The sequence below is a fragment of the Temnothorax curvispinosus genome, unplaced genomic scaffold, assembly GCF_003070985.1.
Source record: "Temnothorax curvispinosus isolate PA1 unplaced genomic scaffold, ASM307098v1 QBEX01004092.1, whole genome shotgun sequence".
Taxonomy (NCBI): Eukaryota; Metazoa; Arthropoda; class Insecta; order Hymenoptera; family Formicidae; genus Temnothorax; species Temnothorax curvispinosus.
Window position 1 is genome coordinate 764,113 of NW_020213872.1, and position 11,225 is coordinate 775,337.

General features: G+C 39.8%; 1 protein-coding gene across 3 annotated transcripts; it reads right to left on the reverse strand.

The window, feature by feature from the left end:
* Window positions 1-933: 933 nt before the first annotated feature.
* On the reverse strand, window positions 934-10,311 carry LOC112453137 (serine-rich adhesin for platelets). 3 transcript variants are annotated; one of them, XM_025013702.1, is made up of 12 exons: window positions 10,072-10,311; window positions 8,349-8,938; window positions 7,812-7,922; window positions 7,476-7,723; window positions 4,814-7,245; window positions 4,458-4,587; window positions 3,870-4,367; window positions 3,653-3,793; window positions 2,916-3,565; window positions 2,383-2,781; window positions 2,052-2,278; window positions 934-1,967 (listed from the first exon to the last, which is right to left on the reverse strand). In XM_025013702.1, exons 1-12 carry the CDS (start codon window positions 10,127-10,129, stop codon window positions 1,761-1,763), a joined length of 5,691 nt encoding a protein of 1,896 aa, XP_024869470.1. In that variant the 5' UTR covers window positions 10,130-10,311; the 3' UTR covers window positions 934-1,760. The 3 variants fall into 3 exon arrangements, with proteins under 3 accessions (XP_024869470.1, XP_024869469.1, XP_024869471.1); XM_025013701.1 differs by having other exon boundaries at window positions 2,052-2,284; XM_025013703.1 differs by lacking the exon at window positions 934-1,967 and having other exon boundaries at window positions 2,222-2,306.
* Between the last annotated feature and the right edge of the window lie 914 nt (window positions 10,312-11,225).

Genomic DNA, 11,225 nt, shown 5'->3' on the forward strand with positions numbered 1-11,225 from the left:
ACTGCTCACGATTGCTAGGCTAGCGGAGTATCGGCTGAACGCACCCAATGACACCCGAACGTCCACGCCGCCAATTGGCCAATTTAATGTAAAGCCTTGTGTACACGATGCTAGAAATCGGTCCGAGTTTTGGTTTAAGCCAATCAACTTGCAGCTCTTACAGAAAAGTAGCAGTTTCATTGGCTTAAATCGAAACTCGGTCACAGTTCTAGCATAGTGGACACCGGGCTTTAAGAATCTCTGATCGGTTGGCCTAGTGGAAATTCTCCAGGCACCGGTCTCTCTGAGTGGCTGCGGTCACACGGGACGCTCCAGTTGTCGCGCGTCAAAAAATTTGTATAGCCAGACGGCGCGGTCAGTGTCACGTGTCACCACGGTCACGGTGTGAGGTGTGACATTTCCGGAAAACAAGTTGGGTAGACAAAGGTAGGACGATGTTCTTCCGCGGGAAAAATATGTATCAAATATTAAAACATGAAGAATTAGTAGTCATCATCGTCATCATTAACACATCCGAGTGCGTAAGACGTAATGTCTAATATTACGTGACTGTTGCTTATCGAAACAGGCGGTTCATTCATCCCATCCGTACATATTAGTTATTTGTGTAACAAGTGAGGTAAGATGAAAATTCCCGGGTGCGGTAACCGCACCCGGGAATTTTCATCTTTACACACGGCTTACACTCCCTATTTTATGTTGCAAGTGCCTGGAAAGTGGTCTATCACGCACGCGTAGCGTGCGTAATGGGGCACTTTCCATGCACGTGTTGCATAAAAAATATACCACATACGTTATACTGTGTCATTAAAAACACAAAATGTATTTAATAACACTTTTAAAGATACACATCTACGTGTATACATGTTTTCAGACGTTTATATTAATAAACGTAACATATTATTTATACACTATAATATATATATACAAATATACAAGTTGAGATTTTTATTTACTATAAACAGTTGATTGTAAAAAAATATATGGACGAGTACGTTCCATGATAAACAAAAGATAACGCGCTACATTTTACAATCTTATAAATATGATAATATCATCGAGTTGATTAATATTAAGAAGATATTACTATATTGTGGTGCATATGCGCACGTAATACCTTATTAACACGCACTGTGCGTGCACGCACGCATGTAGCATACTTACTATATCATCTTCATTAAGCTAAGAGGTTATCATCTTCATTAAGCATATAAGCACGTAAGAAAATGTGTGTGTGTGTGTGTGTGTATATATATATATATATATATATAAAATAAATTCCTAACGTGCTTCAAGAATCTCATTGAGTTGACTTACGTGTAAAAAATTTACTTTTAACAATGTCAACATTAAATTTTACATTTTTCCGAATCTAAAATTATTTTGAAACAGACAAATCTCAACGTACAGTATTTATATAATAGACGACATTATATAGATAACATTCAGTTCAGTCTTCCATATTATTATACTTGATTCGATTCGCAAAATATATCTCATCGTCTTCAATATACGTACATTAGCAGAAAAATAAATACTCCATACGTTCGATATAGCTATATAAATATGTAAACGTCATTTGTGGAACTAATGAGAGATGGACGCGTATTTTTTAGAATACTTGATAGCAGCGAATAGAGATACTATAACCTTCTATTATTTGTAAGTTCACGTATATCTCTATGTTTATAATCTGTCGATATAAAGAACGTATTATCTTTGGTTGCTTTATTAAAAAGATGACGTTGGCTCGTTTTATGTTATTGGCCTGTGTTCTGAGTACTTTTGTTCCGCGTGCGCAGCAACGATGCATCCGAAAGAGAATAAGTCCCGGGTTCGAATACCGGTGGATATTCCAAACCAGGATAATCGGGTGGCGGAGATGTTGGTGGCGGTATGTACGGTAACATTGGAGGTGCCATATTCCTGCCAGAGCCCTTGTGGTTGGACGAATATCCACTGTCGTACTGAAAATAATCGTTTTAAATTCATCGCGTACGTAACGTGTTGACACGCATCGAATGGGAAAGCAGATTTAACTGTACGCGCACTTTTGATATGTTGGAGGATGTTATTGCATCCGGACTCCAATCACTGACCAAACTAAGTGGATTGGAAGTTTGAGTAAACTGAGAAGGACTCTTGTCGTCGTTGAAAGAACTGTGAATCTGACTGATCCCACTAGGACTTTGACTGCCGGAACAAGTAGACGCGTGATGGTGCGCGTGATTGGAGCAACACTTATCCCAAAATAGCGCTCTGTGCAACCGTGGCGAACCTGCTTCTAGAAAATCAAACATACTCGCCTTAACATAAATCATATGTGTGTTGCGTTTAATATATTAACTATAACTATAACTATATTCAATACAAGTTACTTGCCTACGACGGTTTTCTGGGTATTTTTAGGAAGATCCAAGGTACAGGGTTTTTGCTGTTTCGTACCGAATAAAACTTTCAGGCGACTCGCTTTCTGTACGTGATCGCTTTTATCTAAATGCATTTCGAACGTGGCACGCATTCCATCCTGCTCGAAGGGCGCGGTTGGTATCGGAGGTGGTTGATACTGCGCGACGTTCTTCAGACGATTTTTGTCACAACTCGATCCTTTCTTGTCGCCGCGTCTCAGCGAATCTAGCCAATGTTTATCGGAAGACGTGTAATCGTGACGATTAGTAAGATTGAAGCTCCCCTTCCGACTAATCGATGCATCTTTCTTTACGCACTGCTGCGTTTCAGACGATGCGTGACTCGCGAGATCGTTACTGGATCCAGACGAGCCTACAAGCGAGAAAATCGAGATGGGATTTAATTTCAAACAGTAGGACTATTACGTAAGATACTACACGTTCATCGCGATATTAAGATTACTATCATTTTTAACAAGTGTTTGTACTTGAAATCCTCCAACATACCGATATTCCTCGAAAGATGTTGACGCATCTTGTAGCTTTCGCGCGTGGGAGATTGTACACGTCTGTCAAGTTCGTAGTCCGCACTCTGATTCGGAGACGTCTGCTTGCTTGGACTTGACGCGTTTCTCCACGGAAACGAATCATCGTGTCTCGTTTTCTGAGAATTTACAAGTCCCCGCGGTCTTCTCTTCTGTGCATAACTTGACGAGTCCCACATCCTTTTTTGTCCGCGTGCCATACATTTGCTGCAAGATTTATCACTTGCGCAACTTGCTTCGCTTTCAGATCGGGTAATGATAAACGTATGATCCTTGATGGATCGACGAGGCGTCTGTACATGTGCGTTCGTGTTCTTCGCGTGGACATACGTATTAATGATGTTGTTTGGTATTTCATCGTTGGTCTTGCCATAATGCGTCGCCGTGTAATTCAAAGATATGTCACCTGTTTGTCTACGTTGCTCGGTATACGCCGCGTTATCATTCAACGTTCTGTGCTGTACGTGTACGTGATCGCTGAGCAGAGGCGTCGCGCGCGGAGACATCGCGTCATTTATCATACTTGATCGTTGCTCCTCATCTTGCTGCGATATCAAAAATTCTTCTTGCGTAACGAAACCTTGCACGATGGGCGGTCTTGTACCAACAGATCTATGTAAAACAATAAATGTTGCTAGATATCAAATCACGAAAGAATGTTTCTACGATAACGGAAAAGAGGTACGGTGTAAAACGTACCTGTCTGTAGCATGCCGATAATCACTCATGTCTGAGTTGTTCAACGTATCTGTAGCACTCTGTGACGTGGTCGAGCCATAGAATGTACTACCAGCGATCGTCATTTGTAAATCCGGAGACGTTGACGTGCAAACTTCTTTCCTATGTAAAATGTTTGAAAATGTTTAAACGGTAGGCAGAGCATATCGATGTAGAATATCCCTTGATACACACTCACTTCGTTGGTGTCGAGGTAGGAAGCACCCGTCTGTAACTTCTAAATTGTGCTGTTGGAACAGGCATATTCTGATTTCTGGCACTGAGAAATTTCAAATATTTTCGATCCAAGCTTGCACCAGTACGTTCGTGATCCTTGTACGATCCGGCATCCCTTCGTACAGATTTTTTCAAAGAGCCAAACGCGTTCTCCAGACTTACGTTCGAAGATTCCGAGACACATTTCGGCTTACTCTTGTGACCTTCGTTATCGCTCTCATCGGTTTCGCTAAAAAGCCCGACACTTTGGTTCAGAGTGTCCGCACCTAAAGTGCCTTTACCAACTGCATCCAGCCACAGAATCAACGTGTCTTCGGTATCAGCGGCAAAATAAAACGCTGTTCCCGTATGATATACTTTGAAGGAATACTTCCTCGATTTTACTTCGCTAGCCGGCGCGACGGTAAAACCCGTTAATAGGATCAAGCAGTCAGCCTTTATACCGTCCTGTGTTTTAAATCTAATAACGTGTAAAGATAAAAATTCGTGTATTTAATCAGTTGTGCGCGCGCGCGTCATTCGTCGTAATATATGTTTTATACACGTTTACCTGTACAACGATGAACACTTTAATACAAACCAGGCCTTTGCCCACGCGCCACCTGCTCCTCTACTACGATATGTCAGCCATCCTTCTAAATCGCCAGCACCAACATCTCTTACGGATACATTTCTTCTTTCTAGACAAGAAAACGGTATATTTTCTTCGTATATTTTTTTTTTATATTCCGATTCACGTCGAGACATATGTAGATGGTTTTGAAAATAATGTCACACCTCTCTCATAACTCAACATGATTAAATAAATTTAGATTGCACGAACGTGTCAAAACCTCGTATAACCGCTATGAGAGAACAAACGTCTCGAGTATCGTGTAAAAAGAAAAATTATTCACGTGTACTTACTTGCCAGTAACATATTCCGTTTCCTCGTGCTTCTTGGACTGCTATTAGATTTATTTAAACTACTATGTAAGCCGATACTTTTAGCTACCATCATAGCTCTATTAACAACACTTTTCTCAATATTTTTATCCTTCTCTGATAATCTTGGCTTTAAATCTGACGGTATTGTTTGTTTCGAGTGTGTTATACCATCAGGACAATCGACATTGCGAGGAGAATGATCAAACCTATAACAGTCTGTTATGGATTGATCCGAGCAAACGAATTTTTCAACAGATGTTTCAAAACAACATTTTTCTTCTCTCGCGTGCTCGTCATTATTTTCATTATACAACGAAGCATCAGTCAAGTTTAAACGATCAACGTTTTGATCGCTTAAACTTGAAGTTGGTGCGTCACCAATTTGATCCATTGAATTTTCCGTGTAATTAAGCATACGCATACCCGAAGAATCCTTTTTATCTCGACAATCCGACGTGCTTTTAATATGAACGACACACGAACTTGATTCTACTTTTTTAAATTCTCGTTTTACGCCGAGTCTCTCTGGAACTTGAGGTTTTTGCGAATCCTCCAGAATTTTTGGAACATTGTTTAATTTCAAGTCAGTTGACGCTTGGTTTGCGTAATATTTACGAGGCGGCGGTTCTGGGGGTGTTGCACGAGCTCTATTCTCAAGTTTTTCAACAGACTCGACCTTTGGTAACTCTATCAAACGACAGGACTGTATCGTGGCCTGTACCGAAGACGACGCCGCAGACTTGGCTTCCTTAGTTTGCTGCTTTATGTCAATCTGCATCTTTAAAACATTACGAGTAATATTCGATAGGTCGTCTTCAAATTTAGTATTATTATTTGGCGATACCTTCTCGGCACACGTCTCTCTTGATAGCACTGAGGAAAACTTTTCATCGAGTACGTCTGCATGCTGAGTAAAAGTACACGCAGCTGTTTGTAAATTTTTATCAAATTTTTGCGTTTTGTCTCTTTCGATGCTATTGCTGTGGCTAATACTACTACTACTACTACTACTGCTGTTACTACTGCTGCTATTACTCTTACTACCATCCCTACCACCGTCACCGTCATCATCATCATCATCACCACCGTCACTACTACTACTACTACTACTACTGTTACTACTCCTACTACTGCTGTTATTGTGACTGCTACTGCTACTAGTACTAGTACTATTACTACTACTACTATTACTACTGTGCGTACCGTTACTATTACTACATTCCATTTTAGTGTTTGACATTTCTGAGGTACCACACGCAGCATTCTCACGCGACTCGCGTGCCGAATTTTTTAAATCAATAGTTTTAGAGTATTTGTTTATTACGACATTCTCACATTCGGTACTTGGTTTTTCGACAGCATACTTGTCGTCATGTTCAAGATCATTTTGGTTCTTCTCCTCTGTGCTATTTTCAAGATTTACGTCATTTATTGTGACATTTATGTTGACTTTACGTAGGTCTATACTTTTAGGCACTCCAAAGGCACATGCTTGTTCTTGTGCATTTTTATGCGCAATTTGTTTTTCAATGTTGATAATTTTTCGCGCGACATTACCACCGCATCTTCTAGCTTCTTTATGCTCGTTACTTACATCTTTCAATTTTTTGCGACCATCATTCTCGTCAACTTTATAAACGTCCGGTTTTGTTTTATTATTGTTTGATATTTTGAGCAAGCACGGATCAGTCAAGTCTACGTTCTCAATATCCGATAGATCATATGCACAAGTACTACAAGTTGTATCTACGTTACTACATTTCTCAACGTACCGCATACTGCGTTCTTTGTTATTCAGCATGCTTTCATTAATACTACACGTATCGCTAACAGACGTATTAGATTCATCTAAAGGCACGCGTGTATCATTTAAATTATTGCTATCAGTGACATTATCCGTGAATGCTTGCAAATGTTCTATATTAATATCTTTATTTATATTTGCACCATCGTCATCACAGTTTTGCGTAGGAGTAACTTTTTCTTTTACATCATCTGGACGAGTGCTTTTAACATCGATCACGTTCTCCTTAAATTGCACTTTTTTATTCGTTTGCTCCGTAGTCTTGTTCTTCTTTTTTGCCGATTCTAATCCTAAACACGTTTGGGGCCGTATATTTACCATTGGCACCGTGTCCAAACCATGGGCGCAAGATGCTGCTTTATCGCGCAACTGAACAGTCGCGTTGTGCTCTCGTTTCAACTCCTTCCAAAACTGTTCGATATTGATACCATGTTTGGTTGTGGGACTGGCACCTGTTATCGTAGCTCGCCTTTGGACCAAGTTTCTCGGTTTAAGATAAAGTTCTGTTTCGCTGTCGGAATCGCTCGCCTCCGTAGTCATTGTATCCAACATTTTAACCGCATCGAAAATACTTGCTGGCTCCGGACTGGTTTTCTTTGGTATATGTCTGTGTAACGAGATATTTTCTTTCATTAAACACAACACGTAAAATTTTCGTGATTAAATTCAAGATGGAGATGTTTTATATATTTATACTATATAGTATATATGAAAAATATACCATGTGTATATTGGCAACACGTAATATGTACGACATGCGTCATACATGTTGCGAGATTTTAGAAAAGTGTTTGCAGGACCACAAAAAAGATACAGGTACGGAGAGAGGTAGCTTACCTAGGTGATGGCATTGCAAAGTCAGGTATTGTTAATAATTCTGGTCTAGGGGATGGAAGACTACGCCCTTGTGCTGTGTAAGAGGTATTTTTGTTACTTGGAAGTTTATACGGTTGTATGTAAATTTGCCCATAAATTTTAGCATGCTTTGGTCTACGTTTCATAGTCAAGAGGATTTCCGCTGGGCTTTCACGAAATAATTCAAGCAAATTCTTTCTCTCCCAACCAATCACCGTTTGATAATTTACCTAGTAGATTTATACATGTACATATTAGAGATTAAATACGTTGTCAAAATTTATGATATATAAAAACAGTATGTAAATAAGATATTACTTGAACTATCTCATCTCCTTCCTGCATTTTGCCAGATTGATATGCGGCGGATCCAAGTTTGATTTCAGTTATCTGATGCACTCCGTGAAAAGATGGTAAAATGTAAAAACCCTAGAAGATAATATTTCACGACGTATAAATAAATAGTATTTTGTATAATATATCTGCAAAACGTACGTCAACAAAAATATTAAGGTTATTCGTAAGGGGTTATAAAGGAAATGTGTTATCTGAACAGGAAGCGGCACGCACAATATTATGGCTTGTTGAGAGTTTTATCACGGCAGGACACGATGATCGTGTCATTTCAGAACAACGATAGGCACTCGATAAATAATATAAGAATATTTCGGAAATAAACGTAAAACAGTAAAAAATAAATAAAAAATGTAACTCGCTAGTAAACGTCATAAACAAGGAAGAGTCTTTTACATACATCTTTAGCGTACGTAATAATTTTTGAAATATTCAACTTGCTCTCTATAAAATAAAATGTTTACGCGTGCGTAATGCATACCACAGCAGTTGGAAACCTACCAAATCGTCGCTAGACTTCTTCTTTAACGTTGCCAGATCTAAACTTGCAGGCTGCAGTATTATAGGATCAGTGATATCTTGAATAATATAATCCGCTAATTTGGCAAGTTTATTACAAGCTGTTCTAATTTCTTCGACTGGCTTCTCGGCAAATCTATCTCTTTGCGCGCACGTAGCCATTTCTACAGATATCTTCATTAATTCAACCTTCTTGCCATGATATTCTATGTGTCCATTGAACGGAGGATAGTCCATCCATCTCACTAAAGGTTTGACCACCATCATAATTGACGCTACATCCGATAACGTTTGAGTGGTAACAGGCTCCGAATCGTTCTGACGAAACAATTCCTTGTACAAGCTATGAGCCTGGGTTGAAAGTCGCAATGCCAGCAGTTGCAGATTCTCTTGGTCCAGCTCATAATGAAATCTTCTAAGATATTCCACAGCCTCAAGAATGATTTCTTGATGACCAAGCTTTACTACCCCCAAACTTTCCAAATCTGACAATTGTAAGTTCAACAACTGTTGTCCGTAAACGCCATGATTTAGGAAACTATGGATATACGGAAGTACAGTGCTATCCAAACCTACGACATAGGAAAAAAAGAAAAAAATAAACTGATGACACAACATTCCTGCTCGAAACGTTACGTATCTCAAGCATTTTACGTGCAAGGTATTGGAGAAGCACGTTCATTTTATTCTGTTAAAGTGCATGAATAAACGTAAAAAATAAAACAAGAAATGTATGTAACCATTACGTACGATTTTTACACCCGCTGCCTTGTGTAATATTAATATTTCTAAAGCCAATGAAAAAAAGACATCTGTCAAATGAAATACAAATAAAATAAAGATATAAAAACAGATAATGTATCAAGCGTCGTTACGGAGCAACATTGTATATTAAACAAAATATTTACCAGTTAAGGTGATCCTAAAGCCGTGATTCTAGCCGGTTTTTTTCTTAGCACTAATCTTTTAATTGGCTTTATAGAAATGCAAAATTCTGGTCTAGAATTAAAGTACGCATCAAAATCTAGGTCATGGTGGTCGAATTTATATCGAAAATGAAAAAAAATTAATATTTTTTGTTATACGTGACGACTACCACATATAAATTCGACCACCATGACCTAGATTTTGATGCGTACTTTAATTCTAGACAAGAATTTTGCATTTCTATAAAGCCAATTAAAAGATTAGTGCTAAGAAAAAAACCGAAAAAAACCGGCTAGGATCACCTTAGAGAAAACATATAGCAAAAAAATACTAATATAAATTCTGAACCACAGCAAAAAGAATTTTCAAGTATTTTTATTTAAGTGACATTACGTGGTATCATTAATAAAACGCTTACGGGCTTGACGTCAGATTTTATTGAAGGCGCAGAAAATCATACAAGAATGAATGAATAGACGCGATATGCGATCGAATGCGATTAAATAGACGAATAAATGGTGCGTTTTAACGACGTGACACACCAAAGAATAAATACAACAAAGTGGATGTGGGAACGAAGGCGGGCATATACGTGACACAGAAGAGACAGGCGGGGGAGGAAGGGAAGGAACGCAGCTTCACCGTGCTTCACACGCGAAATTGAATGGAATTCCGAGGATCCCGACATGTCCTCGCGCGCGAGGACACAAGCCGTTTCTCCATGGGTGATCGCGGCGCACTGAGCGTCGTGTCCTGTCAACGCCGACGAGGCACATACCTTTCAGCCATTCGCACACCTGGTCCGGCTTCCACTCGGCTACATTAACATACGCCATGACCCGATCGCGGATTACTAACTTCACGCACGAAATATAAATACAAAACCGTTTGCACGGCTCGTTCGCGGCCGTTCCCGTTCCAATTTTTACTCTCGCCCTCGCCCCATTCGTCGATAATCCCCCACAGAAGCAGGTTGAGCGCGCGAGCACATTCTAGCTGAGCACTAAACCACTGGGCACAAAACAGTTGCGAGTTGCGACTCGCGTGCCGCTATTTTTTATGCCCCCCGCCAAGGCACCAAAGTGCTCCGGGAATCTCAGGTGCGCATACGTCGGTTCGCAACGCGGAGAGCGGGGAGCACACACTTCTGCACAACGCATACGGCGTAAGCATAAGAAAATTGATTGGTCTATTTTCTCATCACATGTATATGGACCAATCAGTTTTCTACTGCTAAGACTTTATAGACGCGGAAACGCCATGCGGCAGAGTGCGTTGACCAATCACAAATTTTGATTTTGCCGCAGGCGACTTTGCGGCAACCTTCTGATTGGTCAACGCACTCTACCGCACGGCGTTGTATTACTATCATTAATTGTCAGCAGTATATGTTTATTCATAGTTATTGTTGAAAAAAAACAAGTATTTGGAGTTGCTGTGCGCAAATGTTCATATACGCACAGGATAATATCAAACACATCGTATAATGTAATAAAATATAATGTAATTGTTAAGAATGCTCGTTTATAATTTACATGAATGCTGTGAACTTCGCATTGAAAAACAATTCATGTTATTTGATGAGTTACTATGATACCGTTCTTGTTTAACAATAGTTTATTCCAATACTTCTGGCTCATGTAATTTAAAATATTGTTATCACGTACCGTGGCGCCGATTTGTTATTCTGCAGGCCCGTGAAAGTTGGATTTAATTTAGTTGGATTTAAATTTTAAGCGCCGCGTATTGCGGCGCTGATTGATTGTTCTGCCAGCAGGCCCCCAGGGAGTTAGATCTAATTTAAACTTTAAGCGCCGCGTATCGCGGCGCCGATTGGTTGTTCTGCCTGCAGGCCCCTAGGGAGTTAGATCTAATTTAAACTTTAAGCGCCGCGTATCGCGGCGTCGATTGGTTGTTCTGCCTGCAGGCCCC

Coding starts and splice junctions, on each gene's coding strand:
- LOC112453137 (XM_025013701.1), bottom strand. CDS start 10,129: ATGGCGTATGTTAATGTAGCCGAGTGGAAGCCGGACCAGGTGTGCGAA. Junction 7,923..8,348: donor AGAAGTCTAGCGACGATTTG/GTAGGTTTCCAA, acceptor ATTATCTTCTAG/GGTTTTTACATTTTACCATC. Junction 7,724..7,811: donor AAGGAGATGAGATAGTTCAA/GTAATATCTTAT, acceptor TAAATCTACTAG/GTAAATTATCAAACGGTGAT.